The sequence below is a fragment of the Microcebus murinus genome, chromosome 10, assembly GCF_040939455.1.
Source record: "Microcebus murinus isolate Inina chromosome 10, M.murinus_Inina_mat1.0, whole genome shotgun sequence".
Classification (NCBI taxonomy): Eukaryota; Metazoa; Chordata; class Mammalia; order Primates; family Cheirogaleidae; genus Microcebus; species Microcebus murinus.
The window spans coordinates 97,525,323-97,551,164 of NC_134113.1; the positions used below are offsets into that span (position 1 = coordinate 97,525,323).

The 25,842-nt window shown below is 39.6% G+C and overlaps 1 protein-coding gene across 8 annotated transcripts in view; it reads left to right on the forward strand.

Moving 5' to 3' along the window:
• Positions 1–24,256, forward strand: part of PARP11 (poly(ADP-ribose) polymerase family member 11) — a 58,087-nt gene extending 33,831 nt beyond the window's left edge. For 5 of the 8 annotated variants that reach the window (XM_012783165.3, XM_012783168.3, XM_012783167.3 and 2 more), the window contains 2 exons: positions 3,860–4,011; positions 5,533–8,751. In XM_012783165.3, coding sequence (XP_012638619.1) covers positions 3,860–4,011; positions 5,533–5,849 — 469 coding nt within the window. In that variant the 3' untranslated portion in view covers positions 5,850–8,751. Of the gene's footprint in view, positions 1–3,859; positions 4,012–5,532; positions 8,752–21,457 lie in introns of those variants that run through there. The other 3 variants (XM_076007756.1, XM_012783166.3, XM_012783169.3) reach the window with 3 other exon arrangements.
• The last annotated feature ends 1,586 nt before the right edge of the window (positions 24,257–25,842 follow it).

Below are 25,842 nucleotides of genomic sequence, written 5' to 3' on the forward strand. Positions count from 1 at the left end.
GCATTGTATTATAACTGGGAAGAACCTATAGAGAAGGAGAATTTAAAAGACTGGAGAAGAGAGAAAGCATAATTGATGGATTACAGCTTCTGAATAGAACTCATGTCAGAAAGGAGGTAGGCAAGGGTGGTCCAGTTAAGTTTATAGATAAGTAGAGGTAGGGGATGAGGAGGGGAGTTAGGTTAGAGAGTGCCTTCCCAATACCTTCCGTTTCCTGGATGAAATAAGAAGTGTGGTCACACACAGAGAATGGAATGTTAGGGAGGTATAGTTGAGAGGGAAAGACAAGGGGAAAGGGGAGATCTGAAACGGCCACTGTGGGAAAAGACTGAGAACTTGGGCACTATAGAGTTTCCATCAGCACTAAGGGTTTAGCTGTTAGAGTGTGTGAATTTGTAGTGGGAACCATGGGGATGCTGTATGATTTTCTCTAGCAGTGCAAGTGTCAGAGCGGATAGGAGAGATGATTGGATTGATGCAGGGTTGGAAAAAATAAGGTAGGCAGGAAATAAGAACAGTGAAAGCTGCTTACTCATTCAGAATGTGGATTTAGATCAGAGATTCTCAAACCTGGCTGCATGTCAGAATCACCGGAGTTCATTAACAAGTAGAAATACCTATCACCCATCCCAGACCTACTGGATCAAAACCTCTGGGTTCTGACGTTTTTGTCTTTAAAAAATTCTTCAAGTGATTCTGATGTTCAGCCAGGATAGAGGACTACTGCTCTAAACCTAAGCAAACCTATTTTAATTCAGAGCATGAAGATATTCCTGCTCCAGTGCAGGGCACATGGCATATACAATTTAGCCCTTTTGGCACTCTAGTTCTTAAGAGTGTGGGTAATTTTGAGACATCCTTGAGAAAGGGTACCACAGTACCTTCAGTAATTTCAGAAATGAATGTGGGTTTGGGCAAAGGTGGGCAGGGTTGTGAAGAACTTAGTGTAGTCCTGTTACTTTCCTTGCAGGTTTAACTGAAGTTCAAGAGGCCCTGGAACTCAACTTTAGCCTTTCTGGAGCACCACGGTCATAGTCTGTGAGTGTCCACATTTCATGAGTGCCTTAGCTGTGGGCACTAGAATAAACTGTGCTGTGGGGATGCAGAACTTTAATCACCTCACCCTGATCTTCCTTCAGCTGGTATATATGCTGTATCCAATCCAGTAACCCAGCAGTGTTTTCAATGCCTGCTAACATCCGTGCTCCAGCCTCTTTAATCCACAGTTCATTTTTAATATCTAAGAGAGAATCCAAAGAATTTTCAAACCGAGATCCATTCTAACATATGCCTGAAAAGTAGTGATAAGTGAATATCCTGACTTTTTAGAGTGTAGTGGATTCTAGTCATTACAGACCATGAAATTTGACATTGTATATTAAACAAATGTTTACTTAAAAAAAAACCCAGCATGGATTCAATAATGCCAGACTAACTAATAGGATCACCATGGTGGTAGATGGGTAAGCCCTTTAAGCAGTCTAACTTGGTTCCTAAAAGTGGTTGAGAAAGTTACCTATGATGGAGACAAGATGGATAAATGTATGCCAGGTGATAGTAAAAGAGAAAATCTAGTAGATAAAGTTCTTATGCAAAGAGTAACTTGAATGACATGCATGCTTTCTTCTTGAGTCCTTCAATATTTTTATCAGGGACTTGGATTAAAATGTGGAAGCCTTGCTTATCAGACTTGTGAAAGATTCAAAACTAGAAGGGGTAGCTTGTTTGTTGTGTGAGTGAATCAAGAGTCAGAAAGACCTTGGGAGGCTGAAACAATGGGTCAAAACAAATTTTATCTTTTTTTTTTTTTTTTTACAAAAGCTTTTTTTTCTCAGTTATAAAAGGGACAAATGTACATTATTTTTAAAAAGTGAGACAGTACATAAAGTTCTAAAAAAATAGTTGGTGGAATTTACTCCTAGTGAAAGTAGCTGGCTTTTTGTGAAGTAAATATTTGCTTAATATATAGTCTTCTAATGTCATACTAAGGATATAGAAAGACTGTAGTCAACAGACCAAAGCATAGACATTTAAATTTTGATACATACTGCCAGACGACTTTTGAGAAAGACTATGCACATTTTCATTTCTGGCACACTTAAATGCAAGTATCCATTCCTCCACATTTCACTAAGCTTCATGTCCTTTATAAAATCTGTTAATCTGAGATATGGATATTTTACTTTGTTATTTAATTTTTACTTTTTAATTTATTATATCAAGTAAGGCATAACTGAAATAAAGCTGCATTTGGTTTATAAATCAGTTGTACATACATAGCAAGCTAAGGGAGAGCTGGTTTAGGAGAAGTCCTAGGAGTTTTAACTGACTATGTACTTATTTATGTAAGCCGTCTCATGCCCCTGCTACTGAAATGAATTTGGTGGTGCTGGTGAACTCTATGCTGTCTGATGATATCTGAATTCTGTTTCTATTTCTTGCCAACATTTATAAAGTAGAAGGTATCCAGCAGATTCTTGTTAATTAAAGATTGTCCAGCATAGAGAAAGGCCTGGAAGCTATGCTCTGTCAGGAGTAGTTGAGGGAATGGTGCACATTCAACCTAGCGAAGAAAGCCTAGGTAGGTGTTCATCGTTACTTTTGGAGATTTGCAGAATTGTTTTGTATAAGAGTGATTTGAACTGTTCTGTGTTCAGAAGAGAATAACTAACAGCAATCAGTAGAAGCTGCAGGAGATAGATTTTTGTTTGGGGTTAGGATGGATGTACTTTCCAACAATTACAGTAGATCACAAACAGATTGTGCTGTCTGGCAAGGCAAGTTGACCCTAGTATTTGACCCTAGAATGGATGGAAGCAGGCATTAAATAGCTATCAGAGATGTAAGGGGGAGAATTCTTTTCAATTTTTAAAACATCTTTTTTATGAAATACATTTCAGAAATGAAAATGCAGCAAGTAGTTTATAGACTACATGTACCTACCAATCAGATTTAACATTTTGATACTTGTCACATTTTCTTCCTCTTCACACAGATACAGGTGAAGTATTTACTCGCCCCCAACTTCTCTCCTCCCTTCCTCCTGAGATTGGTGTGATGCTTTTATATTTTTACTCTCTGTGTGTGTATACCTGTATGATACACAGTATTATTTTGAGCTACATGTCTCTTCTTGCAACATTCTTTTTACATTCAATATTATTTTTCGAGATTTACTATGTTAACACATGTAAACTTAGTTAATTACCTTTAACATTTATATAAAAATATATAATTATATATTCATTTCTCTGTGAAAGAATTTTAGGCTATTTTCAGTTTTTATTTTTGCTTTTTTCTGTTACAATCAGTCCTACATTGAATATCCTTCTATGTGTTAGAATATTTGTTCATGGGAAGAGAGTTAATTCAACTGGATGGCTTAATGTCCCTTCCAGCCATACGGTTCAAAATTCAGTTCAATTCAACTAACATTTTCTAGTCTTTGAGGATAAAAAGAATAAGACATAGTCTTTGCTTAAGGAATTCTCTAAAGACTCTGTGAACTTTGAATTATTTAATTGCTTATAGTCTCATTTTTAAGTATCTGTAAAGCTTAGCTGGTTTAGGCAGTTATCTTTACTATGATGGGGCATATTCTGGGATAACTATGGTTTTTGGTATAATTTTCAACCTTAAGTCTTAATGTTAGCTAATAATTTTTGATGAGATGATTTATATGTCTAAGAACATTTGAAAATATTTATTTTTCCAAACCTACTTTGTCTACTTATGATTTATAACAAAGAAGTATTTTCTTTTTTACCCTTTCTATTGAACTTTGCTCATTAAGATTAATAAATGCCACTTATGGTACATTTCTGTGTGTGTTTTGTGTCTGTGTGTATTGTATTTTTAGGAAAAAGGCTCAACTCAAGAAAAAAAGAGGTGTGCCTCAGATTAATGAACAAATGCTATTTCATGGTACCAGCAATGAATTTGTGGAAGCAATTTGCATTCATAACTTTGATTGGAGAATAAATGGTATACATGGTGCTGTCTTTGGAAAAGGTAATTATCAGAATTCCAGGTTCAGTTTGAGTCCTAAGAAGGACTTTCTTTAGAGAAAATTGATTGTTTTATAATTCAGGGGGTTGCTAATCATTAAGTTAAAAGTTATTATGCTAGGTTACAGGCACATGCCAAGAGTTTCTGAGCCACAGAAAAGTTATTTCTTATATCTACAAAATGGAATTAAGCCTCTTATGCTTCTATCAGATTAAAAAGCTACCCAAGTCTCAGTCATCCAGATGGGGCATCATGTCCATATTAGCTGATTTTTGCATTATATTTAATTTTCATGTATAAGTCCTTTCCATGTATAAGCCTACACTAAACTGCTTTATGACAAATATGTAGAGAATGGTAAAATAAATTATAACTACATTGTGCCCTGGTATAGGTCCTAGTGTTTTTGTTTTGCTTTGTTTGTTAGAAAATGATAGGTAAGAATATTAATAAGCAATAAGGAATAGTAAGGGAAAAACCTCACTTTATTTCTAAAGTTGTAAAAGTCTAAATTCTCCTATTTATGGCCACTACTCAAGAAAAGTAAGGAGCGAGGTGAGGGGAAAAGGTAAGGGATGGACATTTATTTTTCTGGTCCTTACTTTGTACCTTACCTCCAGCAAGAGAACTGATTACCACTTAAGATCAGGATATGCTGCATTTTGAAAAAGTAAATTAATTTTTAAAATAACTACTGCAAAGGCCATTCCACTTATGTAACTGGAAAGGTCAGAAAGTGTTACATAAATCCCATCAATATTGGGTGAATATGAGACTCTGCAATTCATTTCCAAAATTTTTTAGAGTAAGTGTTCCTTTAATGATGTCAATCTCATGTTTACCATCTCGGAGGAGTTGGTTGCTTTATTGAGTTTTCATATGCAGGCAGTCAGCCAGTGAAATTGTTCTTCTGGAATACTTAGATATGAATAGCATTGCACTCTCTCAGAAGTCTTTTCCTGGATATGAGGTTCTATTATTTCCAGAAATATTATTGAATTGTTACTCTGTATCATAGAAATATGGTTGAGGGGGGTGGTTGAAAGAATCTCTGTAGACCAGTAGTTTCCACTGTGTTCTTCAGAGGTTTGCTGGATGCTGGCCAAGGGAGTGGGGTGAGGAAGTGGTGGAAGGACATAGAAATGGGAAGGAGGGCCAAGCAGTAAAAACTCAGGTCCTGCCACATTTTTAAGCACTGAGCCATTTTAACTGTTTTATTTATTGGGTTTCTTTGTAAAATTTCTTTTGAGAACAGAAGTCTGGTAGCTACATTTTGGCATGGGCAGGGGATAATGTGAGGACTGGTCTATAGCAGCAAATCCGTGCCTCAGGCAGTCTGCACCACAGCTGTCCGTAACAGATGGATTTCTGTTCCTTCCCGAAAGATCTGTAGATGAGGAGATTCCACATCTATTTTTATTATACAATTCCATGCATCTATTCTCCTGACAATTAGAATGTTTTTGCTTGTTTTTAATATATTCTTAGAAGTAATCTTGGCTTTTTTGGTCCTTTTGGTTTAAGGAACCTATTTTGCTAGAGATGCTGCTTACTCCAGTCGCTTCTGCAAAGATGACATAAAGCATGGAAACACATTCCAAATTCATGGTGTCAGCTTGCAACAGCGGCATCTATGTAGAACATATAAATCTATGTTTCTTGCTCGAGTGCTAATTGGAGATTACATAAACGGAGACTCCAAATACATGCGACCTCCTTCCAAAGACGGGAGCTATGTGAATTTATATGACAGCTGTGTGGATGATACCTGGAATCCAAAGATCTTTGTGGTATTTGATGCCAACCAAATCTACCCTGAGTACTTGATAGACTTTCATTGATTTTACTTCCAAATCTCAGTGGTCAAGGAAGTTTTATTCTTTTTTGCAGGAAGATTTGGTCTACCATCATCTAGCTACTATGTTAATTATCTAATACTTTTGAAACATAAGAAAGAAAAAATGGCCTCCATATAAAAAGACATACTGACTTTAAGGTTGGTTTTTTGTTGTTTTGTTTTTACCCTTTTCTCATAGTCTTGTTTGTTAAAAATTGATGCCATTGCCATTTTATCACGTCGGGGTAAAAGATATCATTCAAAATGGAATCAGCCAAGTCTCAACTAATGTGGTCATTCAGAATACTTAAAGTTTACATGTGTGTTTTCAGGATAAATGATTTTAGGTCAAATAGACTTATTAATATATATTCAAAAATGAAAATATAGATATAATGTGTTCTTTTAGAGGAATTGATTCTTTATAAATTAAATTCTGGTAGTATTATCTACTAGTCAACATGTTGCTTTGATGGTCTTCTCAGGGGGAGATTTAAAACCCTGAAACAGTCTGACCACCTTGAAAGAAATCACCAACAAGAATTATTTCAGTGCTATCAAATAAACCAAAAGGAAAAAACTCAAGGTAGAGTGCCCTGCTTCCAGTTGCCTTGGGATAGCAGGCAGCAGCCTCAGACTTCCTCTTGTCATTTTCTGTCTCCTGCATCTGAATTGACAATTGCTTCAGACCATAATTAGCCTATGTTTCATCCAGCAGGGCTCTTGAATTCTTACACAAAAGCTTGCTGTGCAAGGTGTTTATTGCATCTTCAAAGTGAAGCTTTTATTTTATTATTCAAAACATTTATTTTTCCTTTGTTTTGGAATCCCTATAATGATCACTTCTAAATTGTTTTTACTTGCTCCTCTAAGACACACACAGCTATTCAACAATGATTTCTAAAATTCATATTTCAAAGTTGTATCTCTCCATTTTGAATCATTACAGAAAGCATGCAATGCTTGGGACAAATCCAATTTTATCCTTTGGTGTTGCTATTGACAATCTACTAACTGTTTTGAAAAGTTATTTATTATTTGTAATCATGTTTAATGGAAGTTTGTTTACCTGTTCAATCTGTTTTGCTATTCTAAGGAAGAATAAGTAGTATTGGAACAGCTTCCTGCCCCTAAAGGTATTCTAGTAGAGGCAAGACAACGATTTGGCAGGCATGTTGTGCAGGAGTTCAAGTACCAGATGGGGAGTTGCCCATGGGATTATTAATATGTGTATAGATTTCCAGCATTGATTTTTCCATGATTCTACCTGTGAAAGAGAGCATGTATATCAAGCCTTTCCAGAAAATCTTTTTCTAAGTCTTTCTAATACTGAATTCTCTCCCCATTATCTTCACCCAATTTTGGCTGAGAATTAGTGAACACAATTTAACTTCTCAAAAAAAATTCCAGTAAGTGTCCATGCCTATATTGTTCACTTAAGTAATTTGAATTGGGAAGGCATCTAGAAATAATCAAAAGTAGAGTATAGAATAGGATTAGGGATGATAATTCTTCAAATGCCATAAATCCTCAGATTTCCATTATAGCTTAGCATATATGTAATTGGGCAGTGAAAAGTAAGAAAGAGCACATTTTAAAAACATGCAGAGATCATCATGGAAGTAGTTGAGTCAGTGTCACTAGGCTGCCTTGCGAGAGGTTTCACACTATGGCTCTAGAAACAATGTTAGAGACATTAGGAATTCAGATTTTGAAAATCTTTTTGTTGTTTGTTATTGTCATACAAAAAATGTTAAAATAGTTCCCCCTTCAACATTGCTTTTTTTTCCAATTTAACACACATACTTCTCTCAGCACTTGAATAACTGTTGTAGCATTTGGGAGTTATTGTTCTTTTCTTTTAGATATGTGTGGCTCTTATCTCAAGGCAAACTCTGAACTTACCTGGTTGGTTTGTATGAAATATGTAGAGTGTGGTGCAGTAGTCAGTAAAGAAAGCACTGTACTGTTATTAGTATTTTTGTCTGAGCATGTACTGCCAACTCCCCTTTTATATGAAAAAACTAATTTTAATACATGTTTTAAAATATGATTGTGTAGAGTTAGTGGATGTTAAGATTTTATTTCTTTGTTTTGGTCAACGGAGTCAGTTGAGAACCATATGGTCAGTATATAATAGGACTGGCCACACCATTTGCCTTCTTCTCCTGCTGTCATCACATGGTGTGTGAGGGGAGAATGAACAGAAATCACTCCAGAACAATGATAAATGGTTTTTCAAGCTCTGTATTGAATAAATTCCAGCTGATAGTGACTTTTCTTTTTCACTTTGATGACGCCAGCCCCAGGGTAAAAAACAAATGTGCTTATAAAAAACAGTTCATAAGTACTTCACTCCTGAACAGGAAGGTTTTGATCATTTCATTTCTACACTGTTAATGATGATGATGGATGATAAAGAATTTGGAGCCATTTTTGATATATGAACATATTGTTTTTACATGTGATGATTAAAACTTTCTGTAGCAGTTCTTGGTTGTCTGTGTATACCATAAATTTGCTTTTATGTTTTGTCTCGTCTCCAATTTGCATTATTTAAGCCTAAATTTTAGCTCAATCTTAATGGACATTTAAGGGGTTTGTTGCCTGTAACTCTAATGTACTCCACATGCAGATGGGGGGAGTCTTTGTTCTTGGGAAAATCATTTACTCTTTGCTATTGAAAAATCCCCAGACAGGTCAAGCCTCACACCTGCAGCATGGTTTACTCTTGTTGCTCCGCAGCTCTGGGGAGCAGTGTGTCTGCATGCGCACCAGAGCTTGCTTCCTGCAGTCCATCCAGTCTCCAGCCATTCCCACTGTGTCTACTGTCATTCCTGTTGAAATGAGTTAAACATGCCATTTAGCCTTTAAGCTTTTATTGGTTAAAAAAAAAAAAAAAGAAAGGAAGGAAGGAAGGTATCAAAGGCTATCGTAATTTCAGAGCTGAGAGAAATGAGGGGCAGAATGATTGAGGCTTACCTGTGGAAACAAGTCAAGTTTTCCGTTCACTAAAATCATGTCCCAGTCCGTCTAAATGTTGGACTAATTATTAAGACTCATTGTGATAAAAATTCAGTTGAGCTTTAATTGATGGTGTGGAAATGTGACAACTTCACACATTTTTGTTCTTGAGCTCATCAGGTATTTTTGGTCACCTCCCAGATTGCTAGGAATGACAGGAGAAATAATCTTATAGTGGTCTTAATTGTGCTTTAGTCTCCAGATTTCCCTCTTTCCTTGGGGAAGGATTTTTTGGTTTATTGTTAAATATTTCCTTTTGCTTAAAACAAAGAGTGGTCAATTTCTAGATGAAATTATACATTCTGTGCTTGTAAAAGAGATAAATAAAAGGTGATGAAAATTGCAGGGAAAGGAAAAACGAAAGCCTTGTCAAAAATTATTTTTTATTAGAAACTTTAGCAAAGGGATTTTACTTATTTTTATCTCTTTGCACTATATGCAGGAAGAGTTTTGGTGATATAAGTTAGCCTGCTGCACTTCCCTATGAATAATTTCATGATGTTGCTTGGGGCACCACAGATGGAAGAAATGAACATTTCAAAGAAATACAAAGTACATGATAATTTGGGGGTGCCTGGTTAGTGTGATTAATATATCCAGGGAGAGGTGAGCCCTCAATATCTAGTAGAGAAGTTCAACATTCATCTTTTAACCTTCACTTTTTTGCAAAGGTAGTTTACTCCTTACATTTTCAGAAATCCCAGGGTGGAAGGTGGTTTGGGAGCTCATGTACTCACTCTCATTCCTCCTGTGCCCTTCCTGTACTGAACTGTGCTTGATCCAGCCCAGGTAAAAAGATGCCTTGTTTTTCCTAAGACCCAAACAGTAAATTCCTTGCTATAACTGATCTAATTCTCTGGCTGTATGATTGTATAATGTATTTTCTCAGCTTTAATTGGCCTTCATTTTTCAGCACTGCAGGCTAAGAACTTGGCTTTTATTTGAATTCTCTCTCTCTCTCTCTCTCTCTCTCTCTCTCTCTCTCTCTCTCTCTCTGTGTCTATATATCTAAGAATTTGGCACTGGTCGTACTCATTTTTTTTTTTTTTTTTTTTTTTGAGACAGAGTCTCACTCTGTTGCCCAGGCTAGAGTGAGTGCCATGGCGTCAGCCCAGCTCACAGCAACCTCAAACTCCTGGGCTCAAGCGATCCTCCTGCCTCAGCCTCCCGAGTAGCTGGGACTACAGGCATGCGCCACCATGCCCGGCTCATTTTTTCTATAGGTATTACTTGGCCAATTAATTTCTTCCTATTTATAGTAGAGACGGGGTCTCGGTCTTGCTCAGGCTGGTTTCGAACTCCTGAGCTTGAGCAATCCGCCCGCCTCGGCCTCCCAAGAGCTAGGATTACAGGCGTGAGCCACCGCGCCCGGCCCGTACTCATTTTTAAATGGCTTCCCATGAGATTGGAACAGTGGTTTTATGCCAAAGACATTTGTGCTTTATGCAGCTTCTTAGCTTTGCTGTACCCTCCACCAAGAGGTTGGACAGTAAGCTGATTCTGACTTCGTGGCTTCTGCTGACTTCACTGTGGTAAATCAGCTTAAAGAGAGTCACAATCCAGAATTCAAATAGTTTTTGCCATATTAATTATACTGCACTTCTGTGTTTTCCTGTTCCTTTTTTAAAAATACCTTTTCCTGAAGGGCTCATTATTCTTTAATGTCTGCTAGATAACATGGAAGCTGAGGCATTATAAGCCCACATTTGATTAACATTGTCGGAGAATCGGTGTTCAAGCCCATTTCCTCCATTTTATTCCATTAAAAAGAAGATCAAGCACCAACTTGGGAGTCAGTTGATCTGATTTTTATTTCTGGCTTTGCTGTTTGACTCTGTGACCTTAGATAACTCACCAGAGGGATAAAATTTGCTTTTCAGAAGGTGTAGTTTGTAAAAGACCAATCAGACTCTTGTTAAAATAAAAAGATCTGATTGAGCACAGCTAGAATTCTCTAGGCAACAGCTGACCTGACTGAGGATGATTTTTGAGTTTGGGTCAAGAAAATACAGTAGCAGGGATCATGATGCATTAAGAAGAAAGAAGCAGAGGCTTAGAGTAGGAAGGAAAAAGAATTGACCTGGTTCTTCCTGAAACTCTGCCACTAATTACTTTCCCTCCCACCCCAACTCCCCTTCAAGTTCACAACTCTGAGTCTTCTTGGTGTACCAAGCAGTGAGCAAGTCACATGTGGCCTCTGCTCTCATGGAGCTGAAAGTCTAGCAGGGAGAACATACAGAACTGTACTGACGAGAGTGACGGCTTTACCAGCCTCTGACAAAGGATTTCACCTGTCGTAGGGAATTAAGGAAGGCTGCCCTAGGCAGTGACATTTGAATGTGGAGATGAAAAGATAAGTAGGTGTTAATTAGGTGAAGGAGGATTTTATGTCTTCTGGCCACACCCATCTGTGCCATACCAGGTTTTGGGGAGATGCAAAAAACAAGATATGAGTAGAGGAAGGTTGGGACATTTTTTTCAAAAAACATTAAAATTCAAGGTGGCAGAATCAAAACCATTCAAAATGGATTGTCCCCAACCCTGGCCCTGGGATCAGCTTTAAGGGAACTGGGACCAGCACTAAGGAAAAGAGAGGAAGGGATTGTGTAGATTTTTATGTAATTTACTAAGAATCAAGATGCTTGTAGGTAGAGGAGTTCATTCTTGCCTCTGCATCTTCATGCCTTTCTCCCTCTCCCAGAACACACACTCACACTCCTTTCTGCCTTGGAAACTATTTGAAGCGTGGACTCTACATCCAGGTGTCCAGGCTGATTCCTGGCTCCACTGCTTACTTGCTGTCTGACCCAGGGCAGCTTACTAAATCTCTGTGCTTCTATTTCTTCACCTATAAAATGAAGATAATAATAGTGTCCTCCCCAGAATGTGGTTGTGAGAATGAGATGAAGTAATACCTGCAGAGTGTTTAGGATAATGCCCAGCACACAGTCAGCCTCAGTGAGTGCTGGTGGGTATTAATGCGTGAGGCCTATCCTCTTTCAGGCAGTGTTCTAAACCTAATGCGGCCTTCACAAAGCTGGGATTCAGATTGCACTTAGAATTAGGGACATACCTTTTTTCCCCTTAACATTTACTTGGTCAGTGGCCTTTAGCCAAAGACCACCAGGAGCAGCCCTGTAAGTTAAACAAGTTAGGTTTATTACTCATTTCAGAAAGGGAGAACACACACCATGGGAAACTATGGGGGTCTCAGTAAGAAGGTGCTAGAAAAAACTTTTTGTAGGATTTGGACTTTGGTTTGGTGATCGATTTGGGGAAGGGTCTGCAGAACCATGATTGCACTCTAGATTGGATGCTTTCAGAAAGCAGGGGCGATTCTATGATTCAGTATGTCCATACATCCTATTTATTGCAGAGGGTAGACTAGCTAAAGATAAGCTGTAACTGGTAAAGGAGAAGCAGTCACCCATTTTGGCTGAGAGAAGGGGTGTTTGTTATTCTGTGGGTGGCACAGTGACCTTATTTTTGTGCTTAGACAAAATTATGAAGTGGTCTTGTTTTGTCTCATTTTATTGTGGTCTCAAAGTAGCCTTGTCTGAAGTTGGTTTTCTGTGAGATAGTTTAGGTTCAATAGAATAACATGGCATAGCTGTGAGTACCAGGCCGGTTTCTAAATGTCAGGGAGTGCTCTTTTTTTTCTTTCTCAACTTGTCTAGGCTAGTTTTATTTAGGCTAGTTTTCTTCCTCCAGTGAAATTGCAAGTGAATATATTCATTTATTCAACAAAACATCAAATGAGTACGTATGTCTGCTATGTATCGGGCACTACGCTAAACACAGGGCATAATGACAAAACACTGCATTCAAGGAACTCAAAGTCTAGGATAAAAAGACTTAAAGATTGCCTGTTCCAATCAACCAGTTTGCTGTTTAAATGTTTTCTCCAACTTCCCCACAAAGTACTCCAGCCTATGTCTACATACTCGCAATGACAGGAAACCCCTCTCTGCAGCAGACAATGCTGAGTGTTAGAAAATTGGTTCTTGCCTTGATCGGTAATCTCTCTCCCCTTACATTCCACCACTTGGGCCTGTGTCTGCCCACTAAAGGTTCACAGAACCACTTCCCTGCGTGTTCCCTCTATATAGTGGAACCATAGACAAGTGAACCTTGGAATCTCGCGTTGTACTGACTATGCTCTTATGTTCTCATCAAAAGAATATTTTAATTCAAAAAATAATTTAATGTTGATTCCATTTTCTCTATAGCTTTACCATTTAGGTCTGTTTTGTCCAACAAAAGGACAAAGATTATGTTATTGGAGGTTTTCCTAATAAGACCAATAACGTATGTAGGCAGTTAGATGCTATTGAACATGAGAACAACAGACACTAGATGGCAGCATCTTACTTCAAAACTGGCACAACAAAATCGGGGAGCTGAGTTCATACCTGAATGTTAGAGAGGATCTTCTAGAAATTGTCTAATAGATTCCCCTACCACCAGGTGGGACAATCCCTGATCAAATCCACCTGGATAGGTAGGTGTTTATGTCATTTATAATAACTGATAGGAAAAGTGGGTCCCTTCCTAAGGTAACCTATTCTAATGTTTTAGATCTGGGCTGTGAAGTTCTTCCTAAACCACCACACCACATACTACCATCTAATTCTGCTTTCCCTTTTTCCTCAGAGGAGGTAATTGTTGGGTGCCTTCTGAGTCCATAAACACAAAGACAGTTACCGATAAGTCACGCCTTCAGCCTTACTTCTTCAGCCCTCCCAGCCCCTGCCAGAAAAATATCCTTAACCCTCTGGCATCTCCCTTGCCTCACTCCCCACTCCTCCTCTGCCTCTGGTGCTGCCTCTGGGCTGTCCTCTACGTCATTCTCAAGTCATGGAGCTCCCACATTTTGCCATCCTCTCTGGCACAAATAAAAAACTCAGATTCCTACAATTGTAAAGTCAAAACCCGGCAATGCACTCTGAGATATGATATTCTGTGCTCTTTTAGCAAATGTGTGACAGAAGAGATGGGTGATAGACTCAGCTTCCGGTTGGAACCCAGGACATACCAACATACGTGTTTCTGAAAGGCTTCCCTCAAAGTCTGGGGACTTGAACTCAGTGCACTACAAATGTTTTAAAGATGTAATTTTTATACTGTTCCTACAAGATTGAGGTGAGGTCAGATAATAATTTGCCATTATGGATAGCAGGAAGAACTGAATGCCTGAGGTCATATTTCCATGTCAGAGCCAGGCACAGACCCCATGCAGTGTGATTCCCAGGCCACTGATCATCTTTCAGTGTTGTTTTGTTGCCCTGTGGCTATATGTGTAAGATTCTAGCGCTCATATCATTCATTTAAAATATTTGTGGATCATGATATTTGCATTGTAAAAAGATACATGTCACCCATGTGCTCTAATGAAAAACATAGGTTTTAGAGTCAGACCATCCTAGTTACAGATTCAGATTTGCTACTTTCTGGCAATGTAGCCTTGGAGAAGTTGACCAGCTTCTCCAAATTGTGTTTTCTCACCTTTCAATGTTGTTGTGAGAATTACCTGAGGCTGTGTGAGTACTTAGCACAATGTCTGACGTATGCTAGTGGCTCAGTACTTAGACACAATAATTATCGCTAGCTGGTTGTTCTAAGAGGAGGGCCTCTGTGGGGCTGTGGTTAAATGTACAGATGGTCTGGGAGATGTCATACTGCAGTGGCCTGGTGTCAGGTCTTCATCACCATCCTTCAGTTCTCAAGAAACACAAGAAACTTGTGATGCAGGAGAGAAAAACCAAGCCACAGAAAGGCTGAGCAACATAAACGAGAACATATATATGATTGAGAGTCCTTAATGTCCATGGCCTCTGGCTTCCAGACAGATCTGTATCTTATTCATTCCTGACAACCCTCTGTGATCCAGGAGGCAGGGAAAGGTTGTGGATAGGAGAGTATGATTTTGTATATTCCTTGTACCTTTTCACTGCCAGCATCAACAGAAGCTACAATAGCCGCCTAATACTTCTGCACTGTCTGCATAGTCACAGACTTCAGAGTAGCATCCCGTAACGTCCTTCGGGACCAGGATGTAATCTACTCTTTTCTATTCTTCTGGGGGCACCTGGCCCAGCACCTCAAACATCCACATTTATGTTTGTGGGTTTCACAAATAACTATATCAACCTGGAATCATTCCTGGCTTTTCTACCAACTTAGCAGGTCACCTCCTACTCTTGGGCCTTGGTTCCGTATCTGTCAAATAAGGGGGTTGTTTAAAGGTCCCTTCTATGTCTCACTTTCTGTGACACGTAGCTTTTGCTCCCCTTTTACTCTCTCACTGTTGTCAGAAAAGAAATAAGGTACTGATTCTGCAAAGCAATTTGTGTTCACAGTTTTTCTAGTTTATGATCAGACTTGGACCATTAAATGAAGTATAGACAAAAAATGAAACAGTAAGCAAAATGTACAAAAATAAAGGATAAAGTGACAAATACTGAGGGTATTTTCAGTGTAGTCAGAGTTATTTTAAAGAAATGTGGCCCTCTTTGCCAGATGACCTTTGAGAGTCCAGTCTATTCCACTAAGAGGAATGATACCACTGGGGACCGTCGGTGGAGAGTGTCGCTGCTCAGGTGTTCCTCTGTGTCCACGTAGATTAAATGACAGAAAAACGTCTTTTAAAAGCAGAAAACGTCCTCCTAGACATGCTTAGATTGTTGAGGAGTTTCTCCAGGCACGAGGCAATGCAGCGTAAGTTGTAATGTGCACCTCTCAGCGAGTGGTGCCACCTGTACCAGGAGTGACATGCTGGGCCTGTAGGAGGCAGCTGGCTGGACTTCATGCCTTCATTTCCCACGTGAGAAAGCAAACTGGAGAGGATAGGATGGAGATAATCTTGAATAAACTCCAATACATAGACAAACGTATGTCACTCACAGAAATTCTTTGTTAGTAATGACAATTTACTTATTCCAAACCTCACAACTCTTTGGGATCTTTGCTCTTGAAATCTACTAATCTAGGGAGAAAAAACGATGACTGAAAACATGTATTCAAATAGTCTAACAATGACATGTGGACAGCTCCATAGGTACTTTGTTCATTTACCTGCCTGTGCTGTCATGTACACTTTCAAACCCAGGGAAGATAGAATATGTCACATTTTAGACCAATATGACAGGGGAAAAGCCTCAGAAATGAATGGCAATACTGAGTCCTTTGTACTGCAGTAGCATTTGACAAATTTGAAGTATTTTGGATGGAAATAATGAAACCAAATTAATACATTCATTATCCTTTTGTCCTCTCTCATTTCTAGTAATAGAAAGAAGGAAGGAAGAGAGGGAGGAAGAAAGCCTTGGCTTTCTTATTATGTGGTTTCAGTTATTAAAACCACCAGAGCAAATCTTAAAAATTAGACATTTTTAATTATTGCTTTAGTCTTTAAAAATTTGTTGACCATTGGCCATTCACTGTGTGCCAGTGATGACATGCCTGGCCCTGTGCTAGGACCACCTTCAAAGATGAATAAGGTGCGGTCCTTGGCCTAGGCAGAGGCTCTTGGCCTAGCAAAGAAACAGATATGTAAACAAATAAATGCTAATTCCACGTGGTAAGTGCTGGTTGGAGATACGAATTCAGCGTCGTGGGAAATAAAAAATGTCAAAGGATCAGATATTCCTAGAGAGTAGGGTAGGCTTAACCCAAGGATAAGGTGACATTATACTTAAATCTTACAGAAAAAACTCTTGGTGACAAAAATGAAAAAAGACAATCCAATCCCAGCAAAAGACAGGCACGGGCCAGTGTGGTGGGGCGAGGAGAGTGGTGTGTGTGAAGGACAGCAGCCACTGCAGCAGCTTCTGTGTGACTGTGCAGCTGGGGGCAGGTGGGAGCAGGGTGTGGGGGTGAAACAGAAGAATTTGAGGAGACAAGGCTGGAGAGACAGGTCCGGCCAGGTTGGGAAGGGATTTGTATTCCAAGCTAAGGAGTTTGGATTTCGTTTGGGGAATGGACCAAAGTGTTTAAGAAGTTGGGGCACAGTTTGTAAGACTGAGTAAGTAAAGATGTCATTAGTTGACATTAAAAATATGGCAGGCAGCACTGTTAGAGTGTGGTGGGCCTTAATGTTTTGTCTGCCTGGCACTACTGCCTTTTCCTGGGAGCAGCAGAGGTCCCGGATCTCCTCCCCTGCCCCAGTTTGAATACATGAGTCTAAGAGAACTGCTTCCCCCAACGCTTTTTTTTTCACATGACCCTATCTGCATAGCAATAGTGATTGTTCTGGGGGTAGATACTAGATTCAAGCTGGTTCAATCATTGTGTCTCGTACTCTCTAATTTGTCCTCAGTGTTTGGCCTAAGTGTGAGCATGTGACCCAATCTGAGCCCTTCCCCAATATTTCTGAATTTGGAATTTGCACCAAGGGAAATCTGATGGTGCATCTGGGAAGTTGCAGATTCCGAGATGCGTGTAGTTATGTCTTTTATATGCGCAAGAAGCTAGTCTTCATAGGAAAAAACTGAAACTAACACAGAGAGGCAGATATGAGAGACAGAAGGAAAGAGAGTTCTGGTGGCCTTGTGGTCCCTGGTTCCAGGCATCCTGAAGCTGTCGTAATTCTTACCATGGTTTGGTTAACATGAACCAGTAAGTTACTCTTTTTGCCTAATTTAGCTAGTGTCGGGTTTCTGACACCTGCAACCAAGAGTCCTGAAAAATGGCAGGAAGATAATTACTCTGATTTTGATACATTACATTTGAAAAGACTTTTCTCTAGATGGTAATGGAGCTGAAGAGAAAAGTCGGGGCTCGAGAGAGAAATTGAAAACCCGTCTTTAGATAAGTGAGTGTTAAAGCTATGGAAGTCGCTGAGTTCACCTAAGGTAAGTGTGGAAAGTGATGCAGGCTGAGGGTGGAACCTTGAAGAATGCCAACCTCCAAGAGTGCACAGAGGAGGAACCAGCTGTTTCACACTCAGGCCATTTCTGATTTTAGCCAGCCCTTCCAATCTCATGCTCCTCAGTGGGAAGAAGGCAGTCTATTAAAGTCTGTTACAGTATCACCAGCTTTTGGAGGCTTTTTTTAAACTACTTTAGGCCACATCTTCTAAAATCTGCCTCATACAGCTTTCAGGCTTTGGAATAAATCTAATCTTCTCCAAAATGTTCTTTCCTGTATTTGAAATCTAAGATCTCATAACACTAAGTCATCTTTTCTTCGGGATTAAATCTCTCACTTCTTTCAGCCATCCCTCATTTAATAATTATCAAGTTTTATTGAATTCTAAATATTTGTCCATGTTGCTTGTGAAGGGTGACATCTGGAACAGACGTAGTATTTCTGATACAATGTAACTAGCACAGAGCACAGTGGAACTAATGCCTTCCTGATCTGAACCTCATACTAGTTGCATTATTGGGAAATATTACACTTGTAACCAACAAAATAAATCCTAGATTTTTTAATAGAAATTGATGGAAAACCAGAAGAATATGGGACTGCAAACTAGTGTAACTGTAACCTCTGTGGAAAGTAATATGGAGATATCTCAAAGAGATAGAAGTGGATCTACCATTTGATCCAGCAATCCCATTACTGGGCATCTATTCAAAAGAACAAAAGACATCATATAAAAAAGACATCTGCATTTGGATGTTTATAGCAGCACAATTCACAATTGCAAAGATGTGGAAACAACCCAAGTGCCCATCAATACATGAGTGGATTAATAAGATGTGGCATATGTATACTATGGAGTTCTATTTAGCCACAAAAAACAATGCTGATCTAGCACCTCTTGTATTATCCTGGGTAAAGCTGGAGCCCATTCTAAGTGAAGTATATCACAAGAATGGCAAAACAAGCACCACATGTACTCACCATCAAATTGGTATTAACTGATCAACACTTAAGTGCACATATAGTAGTAGCATTCATCAGGTGTTGGGCAGGTGGGGGGGGAGGGGTGCATTCACACCTAATGGATGCTGTGCGCACCGTCTGGGGGATGAACACAACTTGCAGTTCTAACTCAGGTGGGGCAAAGGCAATATATATAACCTCAACATTTGTACCCCTGTAATATGCTGAGATTAAAAAAAAGAGAGAAAATAAGCATAGCCAATAAAATGAAAGAAGAAAAAGAAAATACACACAAACCAACAGAAAAATAGTCAAAAGATTTGAAGAGGTATTTTGCTTTACAAAAGAGAATATGGAAACATGAAAACCTTGGTCATCAGAGATACGCACATTAAAATTACAATGTGATATCTTTGCATACCTACCAGAATGACTAAAATTAAAAAGACTGACCAGACCAAATCCTGGTGAGGATGTGGCACAATGCAAACTGTTATGTATTGCAGGTGGTCACGTAAGTAGAAACAATCACGTTAGAAAGCTGTTTGGCAATATTTGTTTAAACCGATTATATGCAGCACCTGTGACACAGTAATTCTATTCCTGGTTATGTACCCAACAAGAACACAAACAAAGGAGTAGTCACAGTAGTCACATTTGTAATAATTCCAAATTAAAAACAATTCATGTGTCTATCAACAGTGGAATAGATAAATAAATTGTGGTATATTTATGCCATGGCACACTATATGCAATGAAGATGAATAAATTAAAACTACACTACACGAAGCAGATGAATCTCTCAAACATAATGTTGACAGAAAGAAGCCAGATATAAAATAATACATGCTATGTAATTCAATCATTTACGTGAGGTTCTGAAACAGGCAAAACTAACGTTTTGTCCATGTACTGTTCATCTCCAGAGTAGCTAATGACTCGAGGGGAGTGTGGGGATCCCGGGTTGCTGGCAATAGTCTGTTTCCTGTCCTGGGTATTAGTTACAGAGCTTTGTCTAGACCGTTGAGCTATTTGATTTGTACACGTTATGTTATGTAATGCTTAAATAAAATAATTCATTTTTTAAAACATTTCGGTAGGGATCTTCAAGAATCACACTTACCCTTGTTTAAGGGAGGCTTTGACTCTCCTAAAGCTTGGACAGTAGGAGCTGCAGGGAAGTTTAGCAGGAAAAAAAATCAAGAGATCTCAGGACAGTGATAATCGCTTGAGTTGGGTCATGAGTGCATTTCATTACTTTTCATTGAATTTCACCGTATTATTCTAATTTTTTATGTTTTTAGGTTTATATAATAAAAGCATTTTTCTAAATATCAAAAAACCCCAGAAAAATAGAATCTATAACTGTATGATTGAGGTTTTGAGCCTAAACACAGGCCTTTACATTTGTCTCTATTAAATCATTTTGATACTAAAAAGATGATTATTGCATAACATATGACTAAATAATTAGAAACAACATACCTGACCAAAAATAGAGGAGTGTTAAATATATACAGAAGATAGAATATCATGTGTCTGTGAAAATGATCTTTCTGAAGAATATTTAATGACATGGGAAGGTGCTTATGGCATAATGTTAAGGAAAATGCAGGGTTAAACCACATGTAATACACTATGGTAGTCTTTCCACTGGAAAGGGACTGTGGCTCGGGGGAAGAGAGAGAGTGCCTCTGTGAAGTTTTATCTTATTGGTATTAACCCATTATTCCATCTTCAAGAAATCTTCTTTATCTTAATTCTGTTGCCCAGATATTAGCATCCCTCGTCCCTTGTGTCATCCAAAAATTGATCTGCCAAATAGGAGAGGAAAGTATTCGTACAGTTGGGCAAGTGTAGAGGGCTGCACTAACATCCAGAGATGCACTGAATTTTGAGTTATAGTAACCCAGACCTACCTGGATATATTATTTAATTACTATATTAATCTCTAACAAGACATTAGAAAATACAGTCAGGCTGAAAAGCTTCTTAAAGGATCATTTCATCCATCTCTCCACCTCTAGCCAGACCTGATATTACACTTTTTAGGAAGGACATTGTCTTAGTCAGTTTGGGCTGCTTTATCAGAATATTACAGACTGGGTAGCTTAAACAACAGAAATTTATTTCTCACAGTTCTGGAGAGGCCAGGAAGTCCAAGATCAAGTCGCTGGCAGATCTAATTACCTCCCCCAACCCACTACCAAATGCCATCTCATTGGGGGTTAAGATTTCAACATACGAATTTTGGGGGGATACAAACATTTAGTCCATAATAAATGTTATTGCGCAAAGTTCCCATTGCTTGCCTGGAATTCAAAAATCCTGAATTCAGTTTGTGGCTCAATATATGACTTTGACCAAGACACTTAACCAAGAGATTGCTTCCTCTGTCAGCAAAATGGGATTTGCTTTATGTGACAGTCCCCACATCAGTCTGTTGTCACGGGACAAGCTGTAATACAAACAAGGTACATTTGGATTCCGCTGCAGGCGAAGGAAAATAGATGAGAACAAAGCCCTTTTCATCTTAAAGGTTAAGTGTGTGGAAAGAAACCTCAGACAGAAACTAAGGAGCACTGACAGCACAATGTAGAAAATAAAGGGAGAAAACAAAAAAAGGAAGGTGGAAATTTTGGCAAAGAAATTGATATGCATGTCCATGGCTGGTTTGGGCGCTAGCAAAGTAATGATGCATTTGCATACCATGTAGATACTGTTTGTATGTAACAAAAATCCAGTTTCTTTTCATAGAGTTCTTGAAGGACAGAAGATATCCATCTGTCTGAATGCCATTGGACAGGGAAATGGTGAATGAGCTACCTTCTGAATACCTCTTGAAAGCTGATGTCTATAAAATGTTGATCTACAGGAAGAGAAGTATGACGAAATACAAGGAAGTTTAATGGTCAATATTTGCAAATAACAAAGCATTTCTTGGGTTGGAAGTTACTACCTCAGCAATAAGCAATACTCCAACAATTTTTATTACTGTGTGGTTTAAAATTACTTCCATTTGAGGCATATTATCCAAGTGACTTAATAGGTGATAGAAAATTTCAAGATTTTTACTTATTGCTATGGTTTGAATGTATTTGTCCCCTCCAAAATTCATGTGCTAGAAATTTAATCACTAATACAACAGTGTTGGGAGGTGGGGTGTTTTGAGAAGTGTTTGGGTCATGAGAGCTCCGCCCTGATGCATGGATTAATGCCGCTATGCAAAGGGCTTGCAGGAGTAGGTTCCCTCTCTCTTGCTCTTCTGCCTTCTGCCATGTGAGAGCATAGCAAGAAAACCCTCACCAGCTGCCAGGACCTAGATCTTGGCCTTCTCAGCCTCCAGAACTCTGAGAAATAAATGTCTGTTCTTTATAAATTACTAGTCTCAGGCATTTTGTTGTAGCAGCACAAAATGGACAAAGAGACCCGGGATTTGTTTTAATCAAGGATGGTAAGATGATAGACACAGAGAGGTCACCGCTGTTGAACGAAGTTGTATTACTAACACTTCCCAAGAGAAGGGGGCATGCCATGCTATGTAGGGCTGTGTGGGGAAGAGGCAGTGTCAGTCAGGAGGCAGGAGCCAGAGCCTTATTTGTGGTTTTTAAGGGAAGGAATGGGTAAGGCAAGGCAGGCAAGTTTGAGCAAGCTTAGGACTGGACAGTCTGGATATTTTAGCAGGCTCTATGTTATAAGGGTGGTCTCTGGTTGTTTGGCACCTGGTGCTGGGGTCATTTGCAGCAGGGGAAATATTGGCTTGCTGTATAAGAGTTAGACAAAGGCATGGTTGGAGAGAGATACAGCCTTTGGAATGGTTGCTTTGCATATGAGAGACACCCCCAGTGGAGTCCTAGGGATTAGCTAGTCCTTGCAGGGGTGGTCTCTCCTTGGCCAGCAAGGCTCCCAAGATATCAAAGCACCATAAAATATAGAAAATAAAAAGCATGATTAATACTTAAAGAGATGTGTCTTTTAAAATAACCGACAGTATAGGATCAAATTATTTAGGATTGAACTAAAATACAGTCTTGATTTCTCTCTTCACTCTTCATCTTACCACCTGGTTCTCCCTAAGAAGGTGACTATCTGGATGGGAAGCAAACTTCCCTTGTCCTCTGAAAGTGGAGTTTTGGAATGAGCTTCTGTGGGCTGCAATAGTGATGACATGTTTCCCCAGGATGCCTCATAGGCTACATCCTGCCCTTGGGAGAAAGTCACTGCCCGTCCTGTCACAGCCGCCTACACCAACATCTTGACTGTGGCCAAAGGCAACTTGACTGTCCTCCATGTCACTGTGCTCCCACAGGAACCCATTTGCCATGAAAATGAAGTACAACGTCTGCATCTCGTTTTCTCAGTCAGTCTGTGATGGATAACATATCCACAGCTCAGGAAGAACTTAACAACAGTCTCCAACCCCCTGGAGGGTCATTATGCAGAGGGTGGTGGCCAGCTGCTCTCCATCTTCTTTGGGAACAGACCAGGGAACTGGATTTAAACTACTGTATGACATATTCTTGTTAGACATTAGAAAGAATTGCCTGTCACGCCTGTAATCCTAGCACTCTGGGAGGCCGAGGTGGGTGGATTGCTCAAGGTCAGGAGTTTGAGACCACCCTGAGCAAGAGTGAGACCCCATCTCTACTAAAAATAGAAAGAAATTAGCTGGACAACATTAGCCGGCCGTGGTGGCACATGCCTGTAGTCCCAGCTACTCAGGAGGCTGAGGCAGAAGGATTGTTTGAGCCCAGGAGTTTGAGGTTGCTGTGAGCTGGGCTGATGCTGCAGCACTCTAGTCTGGGCAACAGAGTGAGACTCTGTCTCAAAAAAAAAAAAAAAAAAGAATTGTGTGTTACAGTTTCAGACACCAGCATCTGTGAAATTGCTTGCTTTGGGGATCTTTAACAAAGGAAAGACGGGTAGATGGACGAGGCCACCTGCCAGGGTAGGTTGATTTCCCTCCAGGCACACGTGTGCTTGTCCTTAGACCTGCTCTTTCATGAGTCTTAGTACAAGGTGGGTTCATACTTTATCCCTCCTACTAGGCTGTAACAATTCTTAGGGCAACGACAATGTCTAGCATGATGCCTTGTATATAGTAGACACTCAGAAGGAGGTTTTAGGGTGAATGAATTAAATTCAGGTGAAATATGTCTTTGGAATCCCCCAATTCCTCACCTTCCTTTTGCACCCTCTTCCTTTTCCCACCCACCTTCCTATCCAAGGTGGTCTCTTCCAGCTCACAAATTTTAGTAGTATGGGTTTACTTGTTATACCATTTCTACCTTTCTTTGGAAACACAGATCTTACAATTCACCCCTGAATGTGAAGTGCTTAATAACAGAATAATGACTTCTAATGATATATATTGTTTCAATTAACCCTCACAATTCAATGGACTAGGCATCATCACATCAAGCTTACAAATAAGCAAACTAAAGTTTACAGGGATTGTGACATGTCCAAGGTTAAACAGCTAATGAGGATATAAACTACCTCTGTCTGACTCCAAAGCCCAGCACCTAAACAATGCCACATGAGTTCCCTCACTCAGGAATATATAAAATGTTAAAAAATAAAAAAGATTGAGGAAGGAGAGCCCAAAGACAATAGTCTTTGAAAAAACAGCAAACCCTGTTCACTGGCTTGAGGGAGACATAAACTGAACTGTATGAGGAACTGATTACCTCATCTACATCAGATCAGCCCTGGTAGCCCAGCTGCCCAAGCCTCTCTGCCCCTACCCCAGCCACTGCATAGAGCCTGCAAAACGCAGGCAGTTCCCCAGGTTGTCTACTGGGATGGAGGCCGCCAGGTGCCAGAAGCTACAGAAGTGCTCAGAGCCCTGATATTTGAGTTTATGCTGCTGCTTTGCAGCCTGGGGGCTCTAGCATTTCATCCACCTGCTCAGTTCATTTTCAGCCCTTCCTTTCTGGCCTCTGAACCACTGTAAATAGGATCTCTCTGTCAACAGTGAAGTTTGACCATTTATTTTCTGATTCTTAAGTTGCATCTTGTTCTCATCTTGGATCATTCACTCAGCATGGGAAAAATTTTGATCAGACTTGGATCATAGAAAACCAAGGCTTGGTGTATTTAGCTGCTGTCTCAGAAATAGCAAATACTTAAACCTGTAGTGCACACTGCCCACGGCCTTCTGCATTGAGTTCTCCCAGAGAATCTTCTGCAGTTCTACCAAATGTGTTCATCTGCCCAGGCTCCTTTTAAAGGAAGTAATAAATTCCCTCCCAGCAATTGTAGTGTAATTCACTTGGAAAGTGTGGTTTAATATGTACATCATTTTGCTGGATCAAATAAGTCACCCTAAAGCAATATTCTGTTGAAGGTTTGTTATTACAAAGCCCGAGAAGACCATCCAATTACCATTCTGAGTGGGTGTTAGCCTGCTCCGTGGTGGGAAGCTGGAAAGGGAATATAGATGTATTTCCAGTGGCCCTTGTTTTGGTTTCCACCCACTGCCATCCTCCATGCCTGAGACATGAGAGGGGAAAAGGGGCTAGAACTTGGAGCCCCCACTTTGTAAGGATAAAAAACTCTGGGAATAAACCCACTAGGTTTTTTAAACTATTTGAGCCTATGCTAGATATTTGTATCCAATAGCATGGCATAATGATTAGGAATATAGATTCTGAAGCCAGATGGCCTGGGTTTAAATCCTGCCTCTAGTTCTGGCCAGCTATGTGGCCTGTCTATACTGCAGTTTCTCATCAGTAAAACAAGACCTATATCCCAGGACTGCTGTGAGGACAAAATGAGTTAATGTATGTAGAGTGCTCAGGACACAGCCTGGGCTATAATAAGTACATTTCCAACACAGTGCCTGGCACAAAGTAGGCTCAATACATGCCCATGAATGAATAGCAATATTTCATTACTCACCTGTAATAATCCCTCATGGTATCAGTGCCACTAGATCAAAAAGGTAGGGATACATTTCTGGAAAGAAAATTTGTGGACAATTAGAGTGACTGACCAAGAAGGGAGTGGAGTATTTGGGGGAGGTTCCTGTAACAGTATTGACTCTCCCGAGCCAGGAATCCCTATGGATAGGCCTGCATATTAACAAGGAGCTGCAGGCCTCTGGGGAGAAAGTGGCACTGTGAATTCTTCAAACAAGA